This window comes from Myotis myotis, unplaced genomic scaffold, assembly GCF_014108235.1.
Source record: "Myotis myotis isolate mMyoMyo1 unplaced genomic scaffold, mMyoMyo1.p scaffold_m19_p_29, whole genome shotgun sequence".
NCBI lineage: Eukaryota > Metazoa > Chordata > Mammalia > Chiroptera > Vespertilionidae > Myotis > Myotis myotis.
In genome coordinates, this window is record NW_023416334.1 from 1 (window position 1) to 12962 (window position 12962).

Consider the following 12962-nt stretch of genomic DNA (forward strand, 5'->3'; position numbering starts at 1 on the left):
CCGGCCCGTTTGAAATGAATAAAACTAAAAAAAAAAAAAAGGCCGTACCCTTTTATGTAATGATGTTTACTTTGAATTTATATTAGTTCACACAAACACTCCATCCATGCTTTTGTTCCGGCCCTCCGGTCCAGTTTAAGAACCCATTGTGGCCCTCGAGTCAAAAAGTTTGCCCACTCCTGGTTTAGACTCTACAGGTCTCAGAATTAACACAGAAATCATGTCTCCCAGTGGACAAGGCCCCGACAGTGAGCCTCCCGTAGCACTGAGGCGGCTGAGCTGAGGGTCCCTGATGCTTCTACGTTGCACACACAACTAGAAAAAGTCAGCCAACATCAGACAGAATGAATGAAAAGAAACCATTAGAGGCGCATCGTCCTCCTCGCCCTCCAGGCTGCCCGCCTACCACCCGAGTCTGACCACCGTCCTCTCCGTGCTGCTGCTGCTATGCTGCCCGCTGCGCTGCTCCGCCGCCCTGGCCTGGGTCGCCTCGTGCGCCAGGCTCGCGCCTACGCCAAGGCCACGGCCGCCCCAGCCCCTGCCGTGGGCCCGGGACAAATGTCTGTCACCTTCGCCTCTCCCACACAGGTCTTCTTCAATGGCGCCATCGTCCAGCAGGTGGATGTGCCCACGCAGACAGGAGCCTTCAGTATCCTGGCAGCCCACGTGCCCACCCTGCAGGTCCTGCGGCCAGGGTTGGTTGTTGTTCATGCTGAGGATGGCACCACCTCCAAATACTTCGTTAGCAGCGGCTCGGGCACAGTGAACGCTGACTCATCAGTTCAGTTACTGGCTGAAGAGGCTGTGCCGCTGGACATGCTGGATTTGGGGGCGGCCAAGGCAAACTTGGAGAAGGCACAATCGAGCTGTCAGGGCATCCGGCGAGGCCATGAGGGCTGATATCCAAATCTGAACCGAGGCCAACGGAGCCCTGGTGAAGGCTCTGGAGTAGGCGGTGCGTGCTCCTCACCAGTGTCAGCGGGGAAACCAAGGCCCAGAGTGGGACAGGGGTTGGAACCAGCTCTCATGAGTCCAGTATGAGGGTGGGGGCAACCCCTCTGGGGAGGTAGCCATCCTTGCCAATGAGGCCACCAGGGGGCAGCAAATCGCTAGCTTCTCCCACAGCATACCCACTGGGCCCAGGCCTGGTGGCAGGGGTGAGCTGAAACCCTACTCTGCTCTGGTGGGGACTGTCACCTCCAACCTGCCCTGCTGCCCTCCACTCTCGTGCTGTAGAGACCTCGCCTCCCTAATGCCTTCTCTGGACAGCTTGTCCCCAGTGTGCACCCCATTAAAGACCAGGGACCCCCCAAAAAAGAAACTATTAGAGGCTATCTCAGACTTAAACAGACCTTCTCTTTTAACCTAAAGTAAAACTATATAAAAGAATTTCCCAAAAGAGAGAGAGCACTAAAGTAAATAAATGAATCAATCTATGTCTTTTAGGTGTCAACCCAATTCTTAGAGGTATTAAAAATGGTATTCTTACTTTAAAAGGGGGAAGGTCATTTGGAACTTAACTTGCCAAGGACAGATATAAATTGTAAATTCCTCCAAAACAGAATTTGGATCCCACTGTCCTCTGCTGTGTCTGTGTGTGTGTACACATGTGCTGTGAACAGAAAGCACTTTATCCCTCTGGATGACATTGTAAAATGAATGTAAAGGCAGTGCTTGTAAGATTGGGTATTCTAAAATTCTCAGAAACAGATACATAAACTCAAATACTTTTCATATTCATGCAATCTAAGATTAATCCTTGGGAAATAAAAGCTAGCTTGTCTGTTGGTTTAAGTAAAAGATACATGTCTCTATTTGCTTGGATTTTACAAAAATAAGTCCATGTTAATAACTGACTTTGATGTCTATGAAATACGCTTCTAAAGGTTAAGTGATAAGACAACAATAACGACAAATCGTCAGGACCATGGGAAACCCAGGCAGCCGCTCCATGCTCCCCGCTGCCCGGCTCCCATTCCCGGCTCCCATTCCCGGTGTTCGCACTCCTCCATGCGCTCATGCGGGACTGAAGTCAGAGAGAAGGACTGCTGGCTGGCGTTCCCGAGAGGAGACCTGCGCCACGGCCCAGGTGTGGTAGAGGCACTTCCAGAACATGCCCAGGAGTAGCTGCCTCATCTCAGCGAGCTCAAGGGCAGAAAGGCTAAAACCCATGGACTGCCGCCTGTTATCAAGTGAAATACACTGTCCAACCTCATTGGAAGTGAGCAGGCACCTCCTCACAATGGATATCTGACACTCGCCTCCGCTACCATGGACATCAGGCTCCTCGCGGACGAGAAGCCATGGGCGTCACAGGTGGAGCCGTCCCCGACATCAGCAAGGCCTGGGCAGCTGTGGCTCGGCACTGACCTCAGCACCCACTGCTTGCCCTTCCTGACCTGCTTGCTGTTATGGGTCCTTCGATGCTTGTCCTGTGGGCTTTTCTATATAGTCCAACCGGTCACGATGACTGAACATGTAAATGTGAAACCAGATGCCAAATACAGGAAGATGAGATGGAAGGCAGACATGGGCTCATGATTTTCACGGTGGAAAGGACCCCGGGTGGTGTTGTGTTCTTGTTTCGGGTTTGTTGTTGTTGTTGTTGATGTTGCATTCACCTCAACTCAGATCCCACAGCTCAGTGCTGCCCCCTCCACTATGGTCAGCAAGACGAGGCCAATACCAACTTCCTAGGGATGAGCTTCCCCACGCTGTGAGACCACAGTCAGCACCCTGCGGGGAGGGGCTCCAGGGGTGTCCTCATGCTGCCCCCAGCGCTCTCCTCTGCGGCCAGCCTGGCCCTACGTCCCTCAGGACGCCTGGCACACCTGGCCTTGGTCTGGCTTTCGGAACTACTATCCCCAGTACCTCCTTCTGTTCCCCGGGCAGAGAGAGCTCTGTTCTACCAACGGCGAGGCCGGCCTCGGAGGCTGTCCTCCTGAGTGCCCCACCCCAGCCCTCCCCTACATGCTCCGGGAGAGGCAGACCTGTGCACCCGCTGCTCTCTGCTCCCAGGGCCCTTCCCAAGAAGACCCAGGAGGCAACGGGAGCCCCAGCGCCAGCTTGGGGACCAGTGCGAAAGAGCCTGCACCTCTGGCTGCATCCCCGGACCCTGCACCCGACCATCCATGGGTCACCGCCTGCCAAGCCCACCGCCAGAAGGCCCAGCCCTGTGTGCTCACCACCAACAAGCGGCTGCAGGAAGGAAGTCACCACAGGTGCCGTTCCGTTCCTGTGACAGATGACCTGGAATCTTTATCACCACCCTGCAAGGGAGGGAGGGTGCTCACCTCACTTCACCGAAGAGGAGATGGCGGGTCAGAGAGGCCATGTGAGGAAGTCAGAAAGCAAGGGAACCAATCAGAATTGGAAGCACAGGCTCGTTCTTACCCCCAAGCTTGGGCTCTGCCCGCCGTCCAGGCTCTCTACAGGGAGAGGACAGACTGGCTGTGTCCCGTGCTTGACACTCAGCGAGAAGAAAGTGAACGTCTGCAGCCATCTGTGTGGCTGCCAGCAAGACCGGCAGGCGGGGTCCCCACTCCCATTCTGCAGGGGAGGAAACAGCCTCTCCTCACAGAGGTGGGCCCAGGGGGCAGTGCAGTGAAGGCACCGGACACTCCGTGGCCCACGCCCCACAGTGAAAGGGGCTGAGCTGAGCTTTGGCTGCGGCACCTTCCCTCTCCACATGCGTCTCCCCGAGCTCAGGCCGACCCGCACGCCTTGCTCCTCAGCCCCCAGGGCCCCCAGCAGTGCGTCTGGCCTGAGAGCCCCCGGGCCCTTGCAGAGGTGCCACCACCTGCTCCTGCTCCATGAGCAAGAGGAAGCAGGGCACTTGCCTAACAGAGGAGGTTCCCGGGCGGGGCTAGCACAGCGCCAGGAGGGGTGGGGGGGTCCCCGCCCAACCTGAGGTCCAAGAAGGGAGCCACCCCCTTGCCCAGCTCAGAGCCAGCAGCTGGCCTGCGAGGCTGGGCTCAGTCTCCCCCAGATGGCAGCACCCAGCGGGATGGCATGCCCGGCAGGTGAGTCAGTGCCCAGTGCCCGCTGACTCACCCACCGGAAGCTCCCGTGGCCCTGGCTCTGTCCCCACACAGGCAACTGAGAACTTTGCTCCCTTCAGGCCCCAGGCCAGGCTGGCTGAGAGTTTCCTGTGCGTCACACCAGGGGCGGAGGAAGTCCCCAAGGTGCCACCCTCCTGTCTTCCAACGGCTGGAAAGGCACACGACACGACGGGGGTGGAGGCCCCAGAACACAGGGCAGGACACAGACATGCTCCCTGCATCCTCAGTGCACCTGGCGTGGGGGGGAGGGAGGGGAAGGGGGCACGAAGATCAACCATGGAGTGCCCGGTGGGGGCCCTCAGGGCGCGGAGGGAGAGGGGCAGGATGTGTGGCACCAAGGACACATGTAACTAAGGCAGCAAACCAGGACCACGCAGACAGAACGTGCTCCTGCCACTGGCCCAGTGCCAGCTGCCTCTGGCTTCTGACTCCAGCCAAAGGTGGCACGTGGGTGAGGAAGCCCCGCAGGGAGCCGGGCCTCACACCCTCTCGGAGAAGTCTGCTGGCGAGGAGGCCGGGCGCCCCTGCAGGGCAGGCAGCTCAGAGGCCAAGGCCAAGTGCCAGCCACACCCTGTATCGGTCAAATCCCTTTGAGGAGCCAGGAGCACCACACTGGGGCCTGTGCCCAGGAGAGGGGGGACGCAGCTCTGTGGGCTCGGCCTAGCCACACACCCCGAGCTGACCTCGGTTTGGCCATCTGTCCAATGGGCGGGACGGCAGTGAGTAAGAAACGTGCCGGCTGTGAAGGGCTGTGCACAAAAGAGGCATCACCTCTGGCTTAGCCACCTCCAGGGTGGGCATGGCCTGGAGGAGACACCCGCTGGACAGATATGACTGGTGAGGGGAGTGTCCCCCAGCTCAGCTCAAGCACCCAGCACAGGAGGAGAGGAGCCCTGGGGAGGCCTCTGGAGCAGGCAGAACCTGAGCTCCATCTGTCACAGCTGCGACCTCGGGCCCGGCCCTCAACGCCTGAGTCTCCTCACCTGTAACTGGGGCCATGAAGGATAAATGGAAGAGCTGCTGGCACAGGGAGAACAGCTCGGGGAATTGGAGCTTTGGGGATGTTGGTGAGGGGGCATGTAGCTTCCCCCCCACATCCTTTCACAGACCCCAGAAGGGCTGGCAGGGCCCCTGGGCGCTGGGGAAGGCCTTCCATCTAACCCCCCCAACATCATCTGCTACCTGAACTCACACCCTGAAAAGTCCTCTCCACAGAGGCTCAGGGAGGGCAATGCCAGGGCTGAAGTCGCACAGCACGGGATCCCGCACTGCCTCCCCGCAGGGTTTTTCCTGTCACAGCTGCGCCTTTAACTCTGATTTGATGATGCATTCCCTGCCGGGAAGATCTGAAAGGGCCGCCAACAACCACTGCTCCCAACCTCTTCCTTCCGCCCACGAACCACTATGTCAATGTGACACGGGGGACTGTCCTGAGTCCCCCTGTCCTGACCAAGCCAGACCTGGGCCCCGCGCTGGAGAGAAGTGTCTCATGTCCCAGTTCTCCGGGTGGAGAAGCTTCTGGCTTCCTGGATCCTGAGTTCCACACGGTTTGCAGCGCAAGTCCCTCCCAGCCACCACCCCCTCGAGTGCCTCCGGAGTTACTCACGGAGGTTGGGCAATGGTCAGGGATCCAACTCCCGCTTACGTAAGAGGCAATTACCCTGCCCACCTCCGGCTGGGCCCTGGCTCCCAGCCACCACAGCCCCTCCTGGACTCTGCATACCCTCCCCCTGCCTGGGCCCCTCCAGGGGAAAGAGGCCCACCCAGTGCCAGTGGCTCCCTGTCTTCCCCACCTACAACTCTGCAGCTCAGCCCAAGCAGAGGCAAGGCCTCGACCCCACAGGCTGAGCCCTTTCTAGAAAAAAAGAAAAAGGTCACAATGGTAATAAGACAGATGGCACAGCAACCATTCCTTCCTAAGTACCTACTGTGCACCAGACACCACGCTATGGTCTCATCGCCCACTCTTGCTTAAAACGTGTTAGTATTCACTATGTCACATGATGCTCCAGAGTACCGAGAAGGGAGGTGTGATTACACCCATTTTACAGATAAGGAAACTGAGGCCCAGTGGCATTCCTGCTGCTGGAGGGAGGCAGCTCACTCGTTACAGCTACATCCAGTTTGGAAATCTCCCACACAACCCAGCCTGCTGAGACACCGACATGCCAAAAACAGACGTTCCTCTTCCTGCAGAAAAATCCCCCTCTCACCCTCCAGCTCACCCCCCCCCCCCGCCCCCCTCCACACACACACATGACAAATCCTGCTGCCACGGCAGTCACCACCTCCCAAAACTTTCCAGGAAGCCGGCTCCTTGGAGAAGACAAGAGCAAGCCCACTGCACAGCCAACACCCTGGGCTGGCAGCTGCCCAGCACCCCAGAGAGCAGGGGCTGGGCTGGCAGCAGCCAGCTCTAGAGATCCTGGGGCCTGGGGTGGAGGGGAGCTCCCCATGCACAGAGAAGCATGCACGGCACGAGGAAGAGGGGGTTGTGGTCAGGGAGGCTGGGGACCCAGGAGAGGTTCCCAGGACACAGGGATGCAGGACAGGACGCAAGATAGCCAGGGACGGGGCAGTGGGGCCTACACGGATGGCGAGAGTGGGGCAGAGGATGGGCGTTCTGGCTGGAGTATGGTCAGGGCAGCCCGGGGGGGGGGGGGGGGGAGGAATGGGGAGGGGCGCAACAGTACAGCGAGATCGCCAGCAGGGAGCCCCGCTGGGGCCCGAGGGACAGCCGTCGGATCAGCCTGGACACAGCCCTGGACCCAGGGGCGGACGGGGCTGGCGCAGGAGCTGGGGCGCCCAGGCTGGGGCAGTTCCTGTCGGGGCAGTTCCGTCTAAAGAAGGTCGGAGTGACGTCCCCGACCTGCAGCGGGTGTGGGGGTGTAAGAGGCGATCCTGCCGGAGCCTGGGCCTGGGTGCAGAACCGAGGCCTGCATCGGGGTGCAGGGAGGCCCCCGGCCGGAGTGGGGCCGGGCCGGGCCGGAGGGATCGCGGACGCTCGGGACTCGCGCCCGGGCCGCACTGGGCGGAAGCCAGCGGCGGGCCGCGGCGCCTACCTTTGGCCGGGGGCGCGCCGGCGGGCGGGCTCGGGGCGGGCGACTCCATGGCGCGGCGGGTCCGGCGGCGGGACTAGTCCCGAGGGCAATGGACTCCCCGCGGGCGGAGCAGGCGCATGGCTGCGGCCGGGCGGCCGGGACGGAGGAGCGCGGCCGGCGGAGCGAGGGAGCGGCGGCGCCGGCGGCCCAGTGACAGGCGCGGGAGGGACTGAGCGGCGCCGGGGCCGGGGCGGAAGACGCGACGCACGACCCGCCCCTCACACCGAGGCCCCTCCGTCTCCAGGGCCCGGCCCCAGCCTATCAGACGCCGGCCTGGCCCTGCCTGTCAAGCACCATCCTCGCCCTCCGTTGGCCCAGAACCCGGCTCCTCCCCCTCTCACGCCCGCCAGTCGCCTGGAAGCCCAGCCCCCAGCCGGTCCTCCCTCCCGGGCCGGACCTCGTCCCGAGCGCGGCCGGCGGACGTCAGCCGGCTCCCTGCCGGGCGTGCGGCCCCCCGAGTGCGTCATCCGGGAACAGCCCGGCTCTCCGAGGGGCCCGCGGGCGTGGGGAAGCGGGAAGGTAGGGTGCCGCGCGCGGGCGGGCGGGCGGGGGCGGGGGTTGAAGTGCGCCCCGGAGTGCAGATCCCGACGCGGCCACTTCCTAGCTGGGGTGACCTTGGCCAGTCAGAAAAGCCCGAGCCCCAACGTTTGCCTCCTGGCGCTTCGGATGAGAACGGCACTGGGCTCCCCAGGACACTTGTACGTGTTTGACACAAACCCGGCACGGCAGGCGGCACCCACTCCCGCTTCAAACGTCCGCCAGGACCTGCTCTGCACGGCGCTGTGAGCCGCGGGGATGCAGCGTGAACTCGGTGGGACCTCGTAAGAAGCCGATAGATGTATCTTTGTTCACGGTTGCGTCGCTGCTGTCCCACATTCTACACATGGGGAAACTGAGTCTGAGAGTAAGATGGCATTTCAGTGTATTTGACTCCACTCAGCAAGCCTTGAAAAGGGTCTCATCCTGGCTGTCCCTGGCCTTTGGTTCTCTCCTCTCCTCTTGGGGCCTCATCAGCTCCTCTGGGTAATGGCCAGGTGGGCCAGTCCTCTCCGATGATCAGTCCGGTGCTAGGATCAGGTGACTAGATGGAAGGCTACAGGCTAGTGAGGGCAGGAAGCACCTGGCAAAGGTCAGGAGGCCAGCCCTGTGCCTAGGGCAGGCATGCGTGTGTGGCCTGCCAGGGACCTCACGTGATGGAAGCAAATTCCAACGCCCGCTGGAAACGCTTGGAGCAGGGGTGCTGACCTCTGCTTGCCCCTTTGTAAAACAGGGGTGATCCCTGCAGGCCCCACCCCACCAGTACAGTGATGGGGAGGGCCAGATAAGATAAGGGGGAGACCTTATAATTATCCTTCTCTTCCTGTGTCCCTTGCTTACCCTTTCCAGGAAGTGGGTGGAAAACCATGAGCTATGGATGCAGACAGGTATGGGTTCCAGTGTCAACTCGGCCACTCACGGGAAGTCACTGAGCAGCTCCGTGCCGCCCCGTGGGACAAGGAGGCCTCTCTGGAAGGGGTTCCTGAGCTCGGGCTGAGGAATTGCTGGCTCACAGCCGGGCCCTCACTAACTGCCCAGGAAATGTTTGTAAACACTGCGGGCCGCCTCCTGCAGGAAGCCATGCTGGCCTTCCCACTGCTGGTGTCTAGAGTGGCCCAGAGCACTCCGTCCGAATGGGCTCTGCGGCCTTGGGCCTTCGCTTCCTCTCAGGACCTGCTGCTTCTCCATCTGAAGGTGGGCACCAGGAGCAGCTCCCCTGGCAGGACTGCCAGCTGGGCCCGGTGGGCTTTCTGGGTTCAGGTCCTGCCGGCCAGTCGGACTCCCACTCCTGCCACGTTCCCCTGCCTTCTGCTCCTGGGCCTTCCTGCTGCCCCTTGCACATACCAATCCAGGTCCTGATGCAGGGCCGCCACCCCTGCAAGCTGTCCCCTCTGCTGGAACATCTTCCCCGACCCTCTCTCATCGTCACTCCTGGGGCTGGTTCCCTGCCATCCTGCAGGCCTTCTCCTACGGGCCTTCCTAGTCACTCCCCAGATCAGCGTTAATTCTCCGCACGGCACCGTGCGCCAGTCTCTCTCCCGCTGCGCTGTGGGCCCCTCCTGGGCAGGAATCTTGCCAACTCATTCTCTGCGGTTTTCCTGATGCACAGCCCAGGGCCGAGCACATGGAAGGTGTCTAATAAATATTTGAGGAATAAACAAAGGAAGGACGGAAACATGCCACAGATATCGATGAAATGCCTCGAGGCCCATGCTGACCTCCCAGGCACCCATATGACTCAGACAGGCCCTCCAGTTGGAGACATTGACAAGGTTAGTCAGGGAGCCGGACAGACAGCCCAAGAATTACAAAACTCCATGAGGGTGTTATAAATAGATGCATGAGCAAGAGTCCCAGGAAGACGCCAGACTCCACCTGGGTGAGGTCAGGGAAGGCTCCTCAGAGGAGGGGACTTTAAGACTAGACCTTGAAGGATCTGTAGGAGCTTCTCAGGCAAAGAAGCTAGAGTCTCCCTAGAAAGGGTTGTAGGTACGAAAGGGGCCGCACAGGAGGGCCAGTGGGGAGCACCACAGGAGAGCTGTTTCTCAGCTACTGCAGCAATATCTGCCAGCCGCCCTCTGCCTGGAAGTAGTACAGTGAGGCCGGGGGACCCCACCGCCATTCAGAAACCAAGAGGGCATTTGACGGTCACAACAGCTGCTCTTACCCTGATTCTGAGAAGAAAAGTCCCAAACACCCCTCTCTGCAGACTCCAGGGAACTGAGGCGTGGGAGGAAAGGGAGGGTGTAACCAAGCATTGATGTGGGTGTGAGCTGAGGGGCAGGACCTGGGGTGACAGAGGGCTGGAGAGAGGGTGGCCTGAACCCAGGATCGGGGAAGCTCATTCATTCATTGAACAACTATTTATTGAGCACGTACTGTGTGCCTAGTACGAGGGCACAACACTGAACTAGATAGACACAACTCCCAGCCCTCCGGAGGTGACGGACTAGTGGGTGAGCCCCAGCAAAATGCCCAAGTGCAAGCAGTCTGCCAGAGGATGATAATTCCTATGGAGAAAAGGAGGGAAAGGAATATGGATGGAGACAGGGACATGGATGGGTGGGGCGGGGCCTGTAACTTTAAAGAGGGAGGTCTAAAACGCCTCCCTGGGAGGGAGGCTGAGCCTGAACCTGCGGAGGAGCCCTGAGGATGTCTGGGGAGCACACGCCTGAGATGGATGGCCTGTAGGGGAACGACAGTGCGGCTGCAGGAGTGGGAGATGCTGGGGCCCCTGCTCTCACCTCTGTGCTCTCTTGCTTATTCACACACCTTGGCATAGTCCCAGCCCCACGGACCCCTGTAAACCTACGTCCACACAGCCACGTGCAGGCACGGGGAGTGCCACACCTGCTCAGGTACATCGCAGACAGTCCACAGGCACAGCTGCGCCTTCCTTCCCACCTTCCTGAAGCCGAGGTCTCCCCGGCCTGCTGACCCACAGCGCCCTCTGGTGGCCAGTTGTGGCGTGGTGCTGGCCACGCTGTGGGAGCTCTGGGCAGCGTCAGGGACCTCCCTCCTCTCCTCAGGGCTTCCTGGCCCCAGGCCCTCCACATGCGGCCAGACAGAGCTTTCTGCATCCAGGGCTGCGACTCCAGGACGTGCTGAGGCTCCCTAAGTGGGGAACAACCGCCAGGCGTCTCCCCAGCCCAGCATCCCAACGCCAGCTCTACGCCCGGCACCTTTGCAAAGGCTGTTCCCGCAGCTGGGGATGTGCTTCCTTGCATTCTCCACCTGACTCATTCCTACCCCCTTCACGAAGGACCAGCTTTGCCTGGTCAGTGGGGCTCAGTTGGTTGGAGTGTCATTGCACATACCAAAAGGTCACAGGTTCGATTCCCAGTCAGGACACATACCTAGGTTGCAGGTTCAATCCCTGGCCCTAGTCAGGGCATGTGCAGGAGGCAACTGATCGGTCTCTCTCTCTCTCTCTCTCTCTCTCTCTCTCTCTCTCTCTCATCCCCTCTCTCTAAATGTCAATGAACATGTCCTTGGGTAAGGATTTAAAAAAAAAAAAAAAAAGACCAGCTTTGAAACCAGGAAGGGAGATTCTGTGGAACACCCCCAGGCCCCACCCAGCCCCTCTCATCAGGAACCCCAGCTCGGCCAGTGGTCGCACCCCCACCTGCCTCTCCGTCACACTTATGCTGCCCCAACGCAGGGTGGGGCTGGTCCCTGTGGCCCAGCAGCAGGGGCTGGAGGCAGTTCTCTGGGGCAGGAGGAAGCCCTTGAACAGTTGGAGGGAGGCAGGAGCCTCTGACTCAGGGTCAGGCTCTGAAGTCACAGCACAAAGAGGAGGAACTTGGAGTATCCAAGGAGGATCCATACACGTTAGACGGCTCCACCAGCAAAACAGCAAGTACCGTTGTTAGAGCCGCTACTCCGTGCTAATCCTCGAAGCAAGCATCGCAGGGACTCGCTCCAGGGCCAGCCGCACGGGGCACTGGCTTTGCTTTGATCACTGAGGTTCCCCGCACACGGCAGGCACTCAGGGAACAACTGTGCCTTGGAGGAAGGTGAGAAAGGATGGGGAAACTGAGGCTCGGGCGGTGCAGAGCCACGGCAATGGCAGAGCTGTTGTTGGAATTGTCAGATGAGACAGTGTCCCTTCCTTTTCCGACACAAGCTTGTCTTCTGCAGAGCAAAACACAGCTGCTTTCTGGAGAGATGCCACGCTGCTGGATCTTGACGGAGCCCTCGGGCCTGCTCTGCCCCCATCCTGCAGAGCCGTACCCCAAGAGCCTGGCTCAGAGGCTGCCTGCCTTCCCTGGTCCTCTCGCGTGGCACTTCCTGCCCAGGCATTGATTGACACCTGCTGCCCTCTGAGCCTGAGACTTGACGTGAGCTGATGAGGCTGGTGTGGCTGTACCTTCATCTCAGAGACAAAACCGAGGCCCGAGGTTTCAGACAGGCCCACTGCCGGGAGGGATGGAGTCGGGCTCTTAACGCAGGTCATCGGAGTAGCCTCCTGCATGGCGGGCATCGGCTGGGAGGCTCCCGCTGGTTCCCTGGGATTCAGGGCCTCCGAGTTGTTGGGGGGAAGTGCTGTACACCCAGAGACAAGATCATAGACCGGGGAGAGGAGGGTGGACCTGCATGTGGGTCAGGCCGACTCCACGACCTGGGTGCAGCCCAGTATCAGCTGCTCAGGCTGCTTTCAGATCTGAGGGGAGTCCTGGCTCCCCAAGAAGGAGCCAAGTGACCTTGAGCCAACACTTGTCTCAGCCACGCCTTGGAAATCATCACTTCCATTTTTATCAGTGTTTCTCTTCCCTTTCTTTTCTTAAAAAATATACTTCATTGATTTCAGAGAGGAAAGGAGAGAGAGAAACGTCAATGATGAGAGAGAATCACTGATCAGCTGCCTCCTGCATGCCCCACACTGGGGATCGAGCCTGAAACCCGGGCCTGGGCCCTGACCAGGAATTGAACCGTGACCTCCTGGTTCATAGGTCGATGCTCAACCACTGAGCCAGGCCCCCGGGCTTTGTTCCCTTCAGCTGTTCCCAAGCCTGGGCTTACAGCCCTCCCATGATGAGGGTCTCACCCTCTCACTGGCAGTGTCTTCCATTTTCAGGAAACTCTGACCATTACCAGCTTCTTCCTTAAGTTCTGCTGAAGTTTGTCTCTTAGAGATCCCAAACTCAAATTCAATCCAGCCCTTCAACATAAACTCTTTTTTTTTTTTAATATATTTTATTGATTTTTTACAGAGAGGAAGGGAGAGAGATAGAGAGTTAGAAACATCGATGAGAGAGAAACA

The 12962-nt window shown here is 59.5% G+C and overlaps 2 protein-coding genes across 2 annotated transcripts; both read left to right on the forward strand.

The window, feature by feature from the left end:
- Window positions 1-232: 232 nt before the first annotated feature.
- Window positions 233-900, forward strand: LOC118649386 (ATP synthase subunit delta, mitochondrial-like). The gene has a single exon (XM_036296385.1). The coding sequence runs from the start codon at window positions 448-450 to the stop codon at window positions 898-900; it is 453 nt and encodes a 150-aa protein (XP_036152278.1). The 5' UTR covers window positions 233-447.
- Window positions 901-2271: 1371 nt separating this feature from the next.
- LOC118649329 (collagen alpha-1(I) chain-like) lies at window positions 2272-11100 on the forward strand. The gene is made up of 4 exons (XM_036296228.1): window positions 2272-2316; window positions 3019-3221; window positions 6757-7681; window positions 8549-11100. The coding sequence occupies exons 1-4, from the start codon at window positions 2272-2274 to the stop codon at window positions 8567-8569; spliced, it is 1194 nt and encodes a 397-aa protein (XP_036152121.1). The 3' UTR covers window positions 8570-11100.
- The last annotated feature ends 1862 nt before the right edge of the window (window positions 11101-12962 follow it).

Excerpts from the sequence above, each read along its gene's own strand:
- LOC118649329 (XM_036296228.1), top strand. The coding sequence starts at position 2,272 with ATGGACATCAGGCTCCTCGCGGACGAGAAGCCATGGGCGTCACAG. Across the intron at positions 2,317-3,018 it reads AGAAGCCATGGGCGTCACAG|GGCCCTTCCCAAGAAGACCC; the intron begins GTGGAGCCGTCC and ends CTCTGCTCCCAG. Across the intron at positions 3,222-6,756 it reads CAGGAAGGAAGTCACCACAG|CGAGATCGCCAGCAGGGAGC; the intron begins GTGCCGTTCCGT and ends GCAACAGTACAG.
- LOC118649386 (XM_036296385.1), top strand. The coding sequence starts at position 448 with ATGCTGCCCGCTGCGCTGCTCCGCCGCCCTGGCCTGGGTCGCCTCGTG.